The sequence below is a fragment of the Malaya genurostris genome, chromosome 3 (assembly GCF_030247185.1).
Source record: "Malaya genurostris strain Urasoe2022 chromosome 3, Malgen_1.1, whole genome shotgun sequence".
NCBI lineage: Eukaryota > Metazoa > Arthropoda > Insecta > Diptera > Culicidae > Malaya > Malaya genurostris.
In genome coordinates, this window is record NC_080572.1 from 204,782,096 (window position 1) to 204,795,845 (window position 13,750).

The 13,750-nt window shown below is 37.5% G+C and overlaps 1 protein-coding gene across 1 annotated transcript in view; it reads left to right on the plus strand.

The window, feature by feature from the left end:
* LOC131439181 (lachesin) overlaps window positions 1-13,750 on the plus strand; it is a 323,974-nt gene that overhangs the window by 234,848 nt on the left and 75,376 nt on the right. Inside the window, exon 3 of the mRNA XM_058609901.1 lies at window positions 12,896-13,002. Coding sequence (XP_058465884.1) covers window positions 12,896-13,002 — 107 coding nt within the window. The remainder of the gene's footprint in view (window positions 1-12,895; window positions 13,003-13,750) is intronic.

The window sequence follows — 13,750 nt, forward strand, 5'->3', positions numbered from 1 at the left end:
TGATTTTTCAGATATTGCTTGGCCTATTTCACGAACTATTATTCCATGTTACATTTAATTTAATCGAGGTCCTAAAGTCCGGAAATACAGGGAAAAAATTGTTGGTCATATTATTCGATGACCATACAAACTTGAAACTGCGGCTATACTGGTTTCGGTTTCAGGTTCCGGAAGTAGTGATCACGAAACTCACATCAAGCTCGAAAAAGCCAATTCCGGTGAACAAGGTGGATCTTTCCGTCCCATTGAGCTTCCTCTGAGAAATTCGTGCCGCTTGGGAAGCACTCGTGCCGACTTCAGTCCATTGTCGGATAATCATTCTTTTCTATGGTATATAATAATGGATCCAGCCAAACGTGCATTCGAAGTGCGCTTGCGTTCTTCTTTTTAGTCCTAAATAAGTATGTGCGAGAGATCCAGCAGTAGGATATCTTTCTCATCTGCAGAATCATTCCAGTCATCCAGTACAATTTTATGGATTATTATTATTTTCGTTTATTTTGCCTCGGTTTTAACCCCAATTTTATGTAGTTTTGACATTGTCCCCCCTTTTTATGTAGGTGCCTGATTGTATTACATTGTATTGTTAATTGTATTGCAGGTACTAATTTGTCTAAGCTTTTGCATCGCTACCATGGTTCTCTAGTCCAGCGCCGTCCAGGTTCTAGTCGATCGATTTCGTTTAATAATTTGCTACACCAGAACCAGAACGTTCTCAGAAATTTCCGAGCTTTGTTTCGTTCAATCATTCCGATATTGGTTTTGAAATGCTTGCCCAAATCCCGCGTCGATGCCAATTGGTTTATTCTTAGGTACTCAGCTACTTTCAAGTTCCGGGTGGGATGCGGGTTCCTACCGAATCGGAACAAATCTTCCACGGAAAGAGTCTCACCGAACTTTTTGGTTGCTTGTTTGACACAGGTGCACCCTTCTCGGATCACCAAATGTGTAGAATTTTTCTGCAATCTTCGGAACCATCCAATGTACCAAAGCCAACTGATTTAACAGATGTTATTGACATGTAAACAAATATGTTACGGAAAAAGAAAATTAACCCATTTTAGAGTAATTACTATCATAATGTGACTAACTACTTCTAGATACACCTTTTATAGAGAACTTGAAAAACAAAACCGAATTCCTCCGAGAGACCAACAAGCATATACCCTTTTCATCCTGACAAAACGAGAAGCATTTACGTTTTTCTCATTACTTGGACCATTCTCGGAGTCATGAAAGGGAACTGTGAAGATGGCGAATAAATCTATATGATATTATCATTAACCTCAATATACTTTTTCTGCCCTAATTTAAACAGTTTCCTGGGGAACTTAAAAATTGTGAGATTATAGTGGTGCATTTTTTATCTCGCTCTAGACTGCACGAGTCGACATCAAGACTGCCTAATAAGTCAACCAACGCCTGTTGATTCGAACAGATTAAAATCGTCAGTGATTAGTCGCTTTGTTTGAGTAACAATAATTCACGTCATGCACCGAATGATTTATTTGGTAGGATTTATTGACAAAAGTCAAAAGGATTTCCATCGTGATTCATCTGGCTGCCAAAGGCGACGGCTCTTGTGGTTTATTTGAGAAGATTTATGAACACATATCACACCTCGGTTAGCCAACCTGGTCGGGCATGTGGTGTGAATGTGTGGTGCCAATTGGTATTCGGAACAAATCAGTTGTACCCGAGACCAAATCAGTGACTATGACGAAGACTATTAGGCCATTAGTCGTGCATTGTTGATTGTATTGGTTCCCGCAAGGCGGTGCGCCATTTGGAACGTTTATATTGCGGTGGATCAGTGTTTCAATGCGTTATAGCGCTATTTGTCATGTTCAGTGGTAGCTAATAGCTAATCATTATTACCATTGAATAATTATTTGATCACAATGAAAACTCTTTCTATCGACAAAACCAATGTTGATATATGCCGATGAATATAATTTAATAAATTATATTTCCATGTTACGTTGCCTGAATTGACTACCATTTCAACAATGCTTTAAGCGACTCAGTTCATTTGATACATTCCGGTTTTGTAAATTCAATGTACACACTCCTCTAGACGAACAAAACGCAAGTGAGACAATAAATTGTGAATTTTACCATTCCCCACTATTTCCACACCTTAGTATAAATTATATAACTCAAACTGAACTGGAACGAAACAAAATATTTTTGCATTCAACTTTTCCGCATTCCAACCCATTGAATTATTCATAGCTCTTTGCTGACGTATCGAATCGTTACAAAAGTTTAAAGTGATGTGTGTCAGACCATTCTAGCCGGCGATGATTCATTAGTTTGTTCTATTCCATAAATTGGCCGAAAACGAACTTATTCATGATATTGTGATTGGTGACCCTTCCATTGATAAAAAATGTACATAATTGCAAATTTTACTTTGAAATTATACCATTATGCCTGATCTAATGACCACTCCGATGTTTTTTTTCAATTTTAAATTTACTTCCGCATACGTTCGTCGGCACCGAGTGCTAAATACTGCGAAAGAACCTTTCGGGTCACTGACAATGAAATATTCATCTCGTTCCCAGACGTGGATGGAAATTGGTGTAAGTGAAAATGTTCACCCCACTTTCCAGCATGATATCATCCGATGGAAGCGAACGGCTAAAAAGTGCATTGTTAACGACAAGTAAACAGATTAAATATAAAATTCTATCCACTTTGCACCCGGGGCAATGAATATTTTAAACTCGCAGCACGTTCCGTTCCATTTCCGATGCTGCAGAACCCGACCGCGCTGGAAGAAGCGCCTTGTCGGATCCCGTCCCGAGCGGGACTGCACTGAGAACCTAACGGAATGGTGATGCTGAAGAATAATGGTCTATTGAAGCGTTTTTCACCAAAACGTAAACAAAGAACATTTTGACTCGACTTTATGTTTTCTCTCTTAAAGTCCGGTTGACGTTTTATTTTTTGTTCCTAACATAGCACATGTGTCCCTCATACGAAAAACGGTAAAGGCAATCAATTATAGGGCTTGGATTGTAATCGATCCCATCGGAGAGTCGTCTTCAGAAAATGTCAAAATGTTTTTACTTATGAATATGTCTTTTAAAATATGGTTTATTTCTGTCGTCTACAAAGATATACAAAAACGGTGCTCTACAAATAAGTTCAAATAAAATATCACGTTCACTATAGTTTTATGACGAGTCAAATTCATGATAGAATATGTCAATTGCATCGGATTTTGTCAGTATTGAAATACCAATCCAGGAGTTGCGGAGTTATAAAGTACCAGCTGGATATTAAACTCACTGAATTTGTGCCATGCGTAACTATTTCAAAACGACCAGGAGAACATGGAAATCGGATTAGAAGTCGTTCAGTGATATTTCACGCGTTTTTTTTTTTTTTTTTATAACGGCCATCCATCAACATTCACTTTGAAGAGTAATTTCGAATGACTCGACACTCGCTGAGAGTAAGTCATAATAATAAACGGCAGGAAAAAGTTTTCTCTTTCGTCTGGTCTTAAATTTAATACTCTATCTTTCATAGCTCGCTTGCAATTTCTTTCGAAAGTAGAAGTTTTATTTAAAAGATATTTTTTATTCAGGCCTATTTGCGTTCAAGCTTTACGTGGCCGATTGCGCCGATTTTTTGAATAAATTTTATTTTGAGTTATCACCCTTTTTCTATGGGGAGAAGAGCTTCCATTTCCCTCCTGCGAGGATTGAGGGGCACTTCGTTCGTGGTTCGTCTCGTCATCTATTGCCGCATCGATGGTATTGTTGTCGATTTCCGTCTTCTTTTCGTTGCAAGTTGCTGTAGATGCACCTTGTTGTACATTGGTTGCAATTGCTGGTTGGTTAGAGGGTAAGTTGTTAACTGCAGCTGGTGTACTTTGTTCTATAGGGGATGATGATGGATTCGTTGAAGGGCTTGCTTGCTTCATTGTTGTTGGTGGCTGTCACAGGTGTACTGGGGTTGGTTGGGCTTGGTGTGAAGGAAGCACCGTTGTCCTTTGGTGTAGTTGTCTCCTATCCAGTTTATCACATGGCTTACCGTAGTGAACAGCTTTTTGGCAATATTGACATGTGGCCATCTGATTGGCATAGGTAACAAGTGATTTGCATGGGATTCTTGTATCCTGACCGAATGTCACATAAGAAGGTATAGGCCTCCTCAAGCGCATGCGTAACAATCGTACGCCATTTAGAATACCAGGGGAAAAATTCTTTCACTTTTCTTTTTCGATAGAGAGAATCTCTCCGTATTGGGACATAGTTTTGCGAATATAAGAATCGGTCACGCTTGAGGGAAGATCATGCACACGCACTTCTATAGCACCATCTTCCATATATACTGGAATGTTGTACTTAATGTTCTCGTGCTCCACATAGTGCACATTGTTATTGTCTTTTGCGAATTGAATTGCATCCAACTCTTTATAAAACTGGATGTAAACAACATTATTCGTCTTATTGTATTGAAGTAAATGCACACGTTTAATGTCAAGATGCATTTGCTCCTTAAGCAAACCTTCAAGTTCTCGTATCGAAGGTCGAATTTTGCACTGCCTGAAGTCAACAACAATTGTATTCTTTCGTGTCGGCGGTAGCTTTTGTTCGTTTGGTTCACTCATTTCGAGGTCGTTCTATTGTTCAAACACAATACTGTACTTGGTTTCTTCTGTCCCGAAAGTAAGCGGTTTTGTTTTATCGACTGACTTGGATGAGATGAGAAAGAGAACTGAAAGTAGAAGTTGACAGGTGGCTTCTTGGCCGTTTCAATGCGAAACAGGAATTCCTATTCGGATAAAATTCAATAGAGTTCTAGCAAATATTTTATATACCAATATTGATCACTCCAGGGAATCCAATACAAATCGAAAAAGACATCACATCCACTTAGAGGTGGAAACTTTTCTATAATTTAAGTGTTGTTTGTTAACTGATGAAATGAACTATCGCCTATAAACAATACTACAATCCAAACAACAAAGCGTTCAAAATTCTGTGCAGAATTGAAATTAAACGTATCGTCTTCACATTCAAAAGTGATGAAGTGAAGTTGAACTTTTCTGAAAATAAAACGCCCTTATATAGTGTATTGATACTACTGGAATCGGAAATCATCATCATCATCATTATCATAAAGTGAATTTTATTCCTAAAATCAAAAATTACTACTATTTTTTACCTTTTTTATAAATTTAAAAAATAGGTATAGAATTCGCTCAAACTTTAGAAAAATTTTCCGAGGGCCGAAGGGCCGAATGTCATACACCAATCGATTCAGCTCGACGAACTGAGCAAATATCCGTGTGTGTGTATGTGTGTGTGTCTGTATGTGTGTTGTCAACTAAGAGGTCGAGATCTCAGAGATGGCTGGACCGATTTTGATCAAACTAGTCGCAAATTCAAAAGTCTCCCTGTCACCCCGAACGCTATTGAATGGTTTTGAGATCGGATGTTTACTTTTTGAGTTATACAAAGTTTTATGTCAAAATATTTTTGAAATTAGATTCCGCACGGTAATACCTATCCAACAAGCGGTGGATTGTTAAAATCCGTCCATTTTTTACGGAGATATCGAAATTTTTACGTAAACGACTTTTCGCCTTATTTCAGTAGTAGGAGTTTTACGCGTTCGATGTTAAAGCGCTGTTTCGGAGCCAAATGAAACACGATTTTTTAAACTGTTACATACAATTGTTTCCAAGTACCAAAAAGACTTTGTATGGAACCATGTACAGCATCCTTTTTCATGGAATTTTGCCTCGGACCAATTTTAGCACGGTTAATTTTTGGCAACATAATCGTTCGAGTATGACATGTAAACTAGATGATGGCAGCATTTTCAAGTTGAAAGTAATTCTATAATTATTTATATTTAAACTACTTACAGCAATAAATGCTGGAAGAACATAACTCTCATATACCATTCGACTCAGTTCGTCGAGATCAGCAAATGCGTGAGTGACAAATAATTTCTTTCACTTTTCTCGGAGATGGCTGAACCGTTTTCTACAAACTCAGATTCATATGAAAAGTCGTATGCTCCCAAACAAGGTTCCTGAATTACGTTTGGATCCGACTTCTGGTTCCGGAACCACAGGATGATATGTGAAACGAAATTAAAATAATGCAACTCATTCTTCTCGTAGATGACTGAACCGATCTAAGATTCAAATGAAATCTAAGAACCACCTATGATTCGAATAAGAGGTCTTTAAATCCTATAAATAATCTTATTTTTTGGTCAGATCCGACTTCTGGTTTAGGAGATACAGGGTGATTAGTATAAAAATGTCAATTTCACATAAATTAGTCAGGTTTATCGGGTTAGCAGATTTGGATAGTCAATTACCAAATAAATTTATTTCAGTTTGAGCGGTATTCAGTTTTCGATTCGAAAGGTACCCAAAAATTTAATTCGCACTGCAATTTCTCAAAGATATCTACACACTCCTTAGGTGAATTCAACTGATTTCGGCTACACCGTTTTAAGAATTCCGGTTCCAGTATCGAATCGTTTCTCAAAGCTCAATCATTTTCTCGAAAAGGCCAAATCGAACTTCAAACACAAAAATTCAAACTAAAAGACTCATGGTTCCATACAAAGTTGATGAATTTTATCCGATTCCGGAATTACAGGATTTTTTTTAAAATTCATACAGATATAGAAGATGTATATTGTTTTACATATTAATTTATGGTCATACGAATCATTTTGGGTTATGCTAGTTCCTGAATACCGGCTCTGGAAGTACCATAAATAATGACGAAAGTGGAACTTACTTCGACATCTCATAGAATGCTCAATCGATTGTCACACGTTGAGATTGAAATTCGATACGATACGACATTACAGGAAAACGAGTGATTAAAATATCAATTTGCCATGTAAAACGACGATAATTAAAATAATGCCATGAGAACTAAATCACCGAAGAATATCCATGTAAATAACACATGCGGATTGATAAAAAATGGTATCATCTCACTGCTTAGTGGATTATTCACGTTTTTTATTTAAATATGATTTAACCGATTTTATCAAGCTTAGGCTAGTTCGAAAGCTATTTTTGGGTTGTGAACACAGTTCGAAGATCAGGTGGCTGTCACCTCCGACTCCTGAAATATATTGGTATAAGTGACGTAACCGACAAAACACAATTTGTCTCTCCGTTCAATTTTTTCGGATATTGCTTATCTTATTTTATCAAGCTTAGGTGCGTTTGGAAGCTACTGTTGAATTCTGTTTCCAATATGGATATCAATTGGCTGCCACTTCCGGTTCCGGAGATATAATGGTATAAGTGACGTAACCGATGAAAAGTTATTTTTTCTGCCCGCACTTTTTTCAGAAAGTAACCATTTTCAAGTTCGTACTACAGTGATAGAGTCTCGGGTCTAAAAAAGAAAAAATCGATTTTTTACCGTGAAAACTTTTTTATTCTTCAGTTTAATCTTCATTTTGAGCTATACACTTGACCCATCGGTCCTCCAACTTTTCGATGCCCTTTGAAAAAAAAAAGATTTGTCAAGGCTTTCAAAATAGGCTCCCGACCTCAGCATTCAACGAAAATTTCTTTCCTTGGAGAAACCTTTTCAGGTTTGGAAATAGATGACAGTAACAGCTAAAATAGTTGGATATTTTCTCCAATTGATACGACCTAATGGTATTAAGGTGAAGATAAGTCGACGCCAGAAAAATTTAATGTAAATGGCTTGGGTTTTCCATGTGAGTTTAGATGGGTGCCTACTATACAACTGTAAGAGCAAAATGTAAACAAGTTAATTGATCGATACCAACGTGTAATCGAGTTGTGATATATTCTTTTTCGTGTCAATTAATGTCAATTAGTATAAACGCAAGATTCTGTTCAAGAACGTACGCCAAATATAGCAAACTGTACAACGACGTAATATTAAAAGAGGTCATGTGGTTTGCCACAGAAATAGTTTGTACTAAATGTATGGATCAATAATCAGTTTGATACAGTTGGCAGAAACATTGGAAGCAAAATTATATAAAGTAACACTATAAGACTGTTTGTTCGGCCAATAAATAAGAGGCAAACCAGGAAAGAATCAAGTGACACTTCCGGTAATCTAGCACACATGATGTGCTCTGATGTCACATTCCTGGGCTGGGCATGAAGATAAGCCGACAATTTGCTCTGGAAGAAATTTGTCTCCTTCATCAATCGATTCTAGATTGCCTCAAATCAGTGCAAATGAAAAGTTTCATCGCCATAGTTATTGAATTCCGATGGAAATTTTTTTGAGTACGCTCTTCTGATAGCTTACCAAATACTTCAACTAATGGATCATACTGAACGTACGGAACGTAGGGTAACGGAATATCCAGCTCCAGTTTGCCATCTTACATACAAAAAAACCTGTTTTAACCCACCTAGTGGTGTAATGATGCCTTTCTCATGTACATATAATATTGTGGTATTCTATTCAAATTTTCTCTTCGATTTTTGAAAGAAACCAAGTGATTGTTTATGCATAACATACAGAATAAAACAGTGCTTTGATTGCGTAAGCCATCCTTAAGAGAACGGAATGGGTTCACTACCCGAGAATCGGTATAATCGAAGTCGGTTCGTACGGCCACCAACTAACATGACACACAAACTGTTCTAGTACGCACCCTATAATTCCGGAACCGTAAGTCGGATCCGGATGAAATTCAGGAATTCCGTATGAGACCGGAAGACCTTTCATTTGAATCTAAGTTTGTGGTAATCGGTCAAACCATCGCTGAGAAAAGTGAGTGAGATCCATTTTGGTATATATGACCACTATTTCCGGTACTTCCGGAACCGGATACCGGGAACCAGGATAGCCAGAATCGGTTTGTTTAGTTGTCTACTGATAATGACTATCGATTTGTGTAGTTTGGAGACCAGTTTAGAAAAATTTTCACGTTTTTTGTTTCGCCGGTTTAAGTGACGGTGTACAATATTGAACACACTTTACCCTTTAATTCCGTAACCGGAAGTCGGATCCGGATGAAATTCAGGAATTCCGTATGGGACCACGAGACCTTTCATTTGAATCCTAATTTGTCAAAATCGGTACTGCCATCTCCGAGAAAACCTAGTGAGATTATTTGACACAAACACAAACACACACACACACACACACACACACACACACACACACACACACACACACACACACACACACACACACACACACACACACACACACACACACACACACACACACACACACACACACACACACACACACACACACACACACACACACACACACACACACACACACACACACACACACACACACACACACACACACACACACACACACACACACACACACACACACACACACACACACACACACACACACACACACACACACACACACACACACACACACACACACACACACACACACACACACACACACACACACACACACACACACACACACACACACACACACACACACACACACACACACACACACACACACACACACACACACACACACACAGACATTGCTCAGCTCGATGAACTGAGTCGAATGGTATATGACACTTGGCCATTTTTCACTGGTCGGTTTTTCAAGTGATTGCATAACCTTTCTATATGAGAAAGGCAAAAACATTAGTTAGAGTGAGATCTGCTGTCTCTGTACCATAGATTGACTTTCAGGGTAAGATGAGAGAAGAAGCATTCGCTTCGAGTTTTTGCGTCGCAATAACCGCAATATTTTAATTTCGAACTAATTTTTTAGCGCTATTGCTCTTAAAACCGAAGCAACGATATTTTGTATCCGATTTTATCACGATTCGTTGATTGAAAGTCAAGTAATCGATGTGAGTCGCCGATGGCGATTCTACTAATGAAATTACTATTGGTACCATTGCTCTATTTGAATGCTTCCTGTCACGCAACGCGATAAAAAAATTGTTTTGAACTCCAGTGCTTGAATTCTAGGTTTAGATGGGTAGGTGTTAGTTGGATTCAATACTTAGTATTAGAATGTTGACATAAAAAATGATATGCCTACTGGAGAGAGATTACGAATTTCAGTTAAAATATATGAATAAATAAATAGTTCTTTAGAAAACGATGTTAAAAACTAATAACTCGTAGATAAAAAAAGTCCCTGGTCCGACAAAAACAACAACACTTTTTTCCATATTTCCATTTTAATCATCAATATGTTGTGATTAAAGAACAATATTTGTTCCAACAGCGGTTCAACATGTGTACAACAGTTCGTGCTCGCATCTCACACGACACAGTCGAAAATCATTTACGGTCGAAAATCATTTACGGTCGAAACAACAGAAATAAAGACAATACATACAGTACAGTGAACAATAGAGTGTACGGAATGGTCAAATACGATTTAACAAAGCCTGAATCTTGGCCTACAAGACCAAATTCAATTTGTATAGATTTCAAGCGTTGCAAAGTTAGACCAGCAGCAAATGAAATTGAAATCTTACTTAAAGAACGAATGCATCTAGACGCTAATAATGTAAGTGAGATTCAATTTAACAAAGCGTTTAACTGTGTGTACATTATGTTTAAACGTGAAAGAGATGCAATTGCATTCGCTTCGGTTAACAATGAGGTGCACAGCGTTGAGTGTGATAACATTAAATACAAAATCCCTGTGCACATGGTGGACAATGCCATAGAAGTACGCGTGCATGACCTTCCTCCGCAGGCCAGCGATAAATTCGTTCGGGATAATATGTCGCAGTATGGTGAAATCCTTTCCATCGAAAGGAAAGTATGGCGGAATTTTTTCCCCGTCAATTTCCCCGGAATGGCGTGCGAGTGGTACGTATGCAACTACGTAAAGCAATTCCATCTTACATCATTTGTGGTCAAGGTGGGACACATCCGTGTAAAACGCTGATTACCTATGAAAATCAGCTGGTTACATGCCAGTTTTGTGAACAACCTGCACACTACGGTAAACCTTGCACCGAAACTGCGAAAAGGACATCTTCAACCAAAGACAAGGTCAACCGTTCAACAATGGAAACTAGTCAGCGCAGTACTCATGTTACACCATCAAACCAACCAGCAACTGCAACCATTGTACAACAAGGCGCATCTACAGCAACTAGCAACGAGCTCAAGACTGCGAACATCAAGGAAAACGAAAAGAAGACGGAAACCAACAACAAAACCACCGATGCGGCAATGGATGACGAGACGAGTCACGAACAAAGTGCCCCTCAACCCTCGTAGGAGAGAAATTGAAGCTCCTCTCCTCCTAGAAAAAGAGTGACAACGAGATCCACTTAAAAAAATGCATTATTTAAAAAATCGGCTAATTCGGCCACGTAAAGCTTGTACGCAAGTAGGCCTGAATAAAAATACCTTTGAAAAAAAACATGTGTACAACACATTTATACCACGACTTCTGCTTAGCCTCAACATGCGCTTTAGTCTTGGTGAATCTCTTGTTAGTAAGATTCTTTCCGAAATCTGAGAATAGATCATTGCCACTGAGGGCTAAATCGAGGGAATATGGTAAATGCGGTAGCAATTCGAACTTCCATGCATGAAATTTAACCATCATAGCAATCAACTTGTGACACTGTGTATTTGATCAGCTGTGAGAAAAGGTAGCACCCACTTTGCAAACAATTTTTTTTTATATTTATGTGCTCATGCAAAATTGTGAATATACTTCTTTTTGAAATCTTCACGATGTTAGCTTTCTCCTGCAACTTCACTTTTAAGTTTTCTTTTACGATGGAATTTCTTTGCTAGCACAAATTTTTTGCATAGAAAGTTTGTGAGATATTGCATTTTGAGTGTAGCTACTTTTGTTATTGTGAAAAAAAATGGAAAAAAAGGAATTTCGTGTGTGAAGTGGGAATTTCGGAGTGAAGTGATGGAGCCATGTTTCGTCCATTGTTATATATCGACGAAAAAAACGGTTTTATTTCGATATAACAGCTCCAAACACTGCTCAGAATCATCAATTCGTTGTTGTTTTTGATCGATTGTGAGCTCACGCGGCACCCATTTTGCATAAAGCTTTCTCATATCCAAATATTCGTGAATAATATGTCCAACACGTTCCTTTGATATCTTTGGGGTGTCAGCTATCTCGATCAACTTCACTTGACGGTCATTGAAAATCATTTTGTGGATTTTTTTCACGTTTTCATCGGTAACAGCCTCTTTTGGACGTCCACTGCGTTCATCGTCTTCGGTGCTCATATGACCAGTACGAAATTTTGCAAACCACTTACGAATTGTTGCTTCGCCCGGTGCAGAGTCTGGATAACACTCATCAAGCCATTTTTTGGTATCGGCGGCACTTTTTTTCATCAAAAAGTAGTGTTTCATCAACACACGAAATTCTTTTTTTCCATTTTTTTCACAATAACAAAAGTAGCTATACTCAAAATGCAATATCTCACAAACTAATAATCAAACAGCTGTCAAATTTATACACGTATCTTTTGAAGGTTGGTACTAACTGAAAATGGTATGGATTTAATTCTAGTGGCGCCCTCTCATAGAAACGATACGAACTTTTCAGCCGATCTGTTAAATTCCTTTTGACGTAGGACTAAGTCTTTGTTTTGTGTATTAGTGTGCGAATTCCACATACTGAAACTTAAACCTCACAAACAATGGTTAGGTTTTGAACATCTACAGCACAATCAATTTCGAACAGATTTTAGAATGCTTTACACCTACTGCTTGAAAATATTTCTACGCATCGAATCGAGTAGAAAATTCTGAACGAATAATCACGTGTAGTTCAATACGATAGCAGAATAAAAGATACTACAATTTAATACCTAAATACGAACAAAGATTGACTTCATTGAACCGATGAATATACTAATGTAAGTATTTCCTATACCATTACAGTTTTTATGGATGAACCACGCTTCGCTCAACCAATTCCTAACGTGACAGTAGCTGTCGGTAGGGATGCAAATCTTCCCTGCGTAGTAGAGCATTTAGGAACCTATAAGGTAAGTTTCAATCATGAAATATACGGCATTCTAGCTCTAATTCATATAGACAAACTATTCGTTGGTGAATGTGTCTGACATTCTGTACATTTAGCTAACTTTAATGAAAATGCATGTACAGATACCAACTGTAAAGCTTGAGACATTTAATATCTGAAAGCAAAAAGACTGGTTTATTTTGAAACCATACACGGAATGACCGAAGTCAGCATTTTGGCGAAACATTTAGTTGATTTTCTGATTTCAGTTAGTTATTTTATGAGACAACTAAAAAAATCTTACTTTTGCTGATTAGATTTTTTAATTCTCAGTCCCTTAATAATAATAATAAAATATTTTTTGAAATAGCTATTTTTTAGTTGAATTCACCAATACAACGTGCTGTCATTTCTTAGCTAAGGCCCAGTTCATTTCCATTCAACTAATTTTTTAGTTGTATAAGAGAAATAAAGCGTTGTTTTCAACCAACATAAATGGTTGAATTGGTTTCCCGGGTAGAAGTGATTTGCAAACCAATACCAAATTCTGTCATTAAAATCAAACATCTCAATGGTAGAAATTAACATTATTTAGTTTGAAATAAGAGTTAAAATATCAGAAATCATAACAAAGCCTGCATGCGAAAATAGCAACAAAATAAAAAATTCTGTAATTGTAATATCAAACCAAGAACAAAATATTTATAGAAGATGTATTTGTTAATTATTTTATATTCTAGCATTTAGAATAGAGTAATATCTTAAGTATT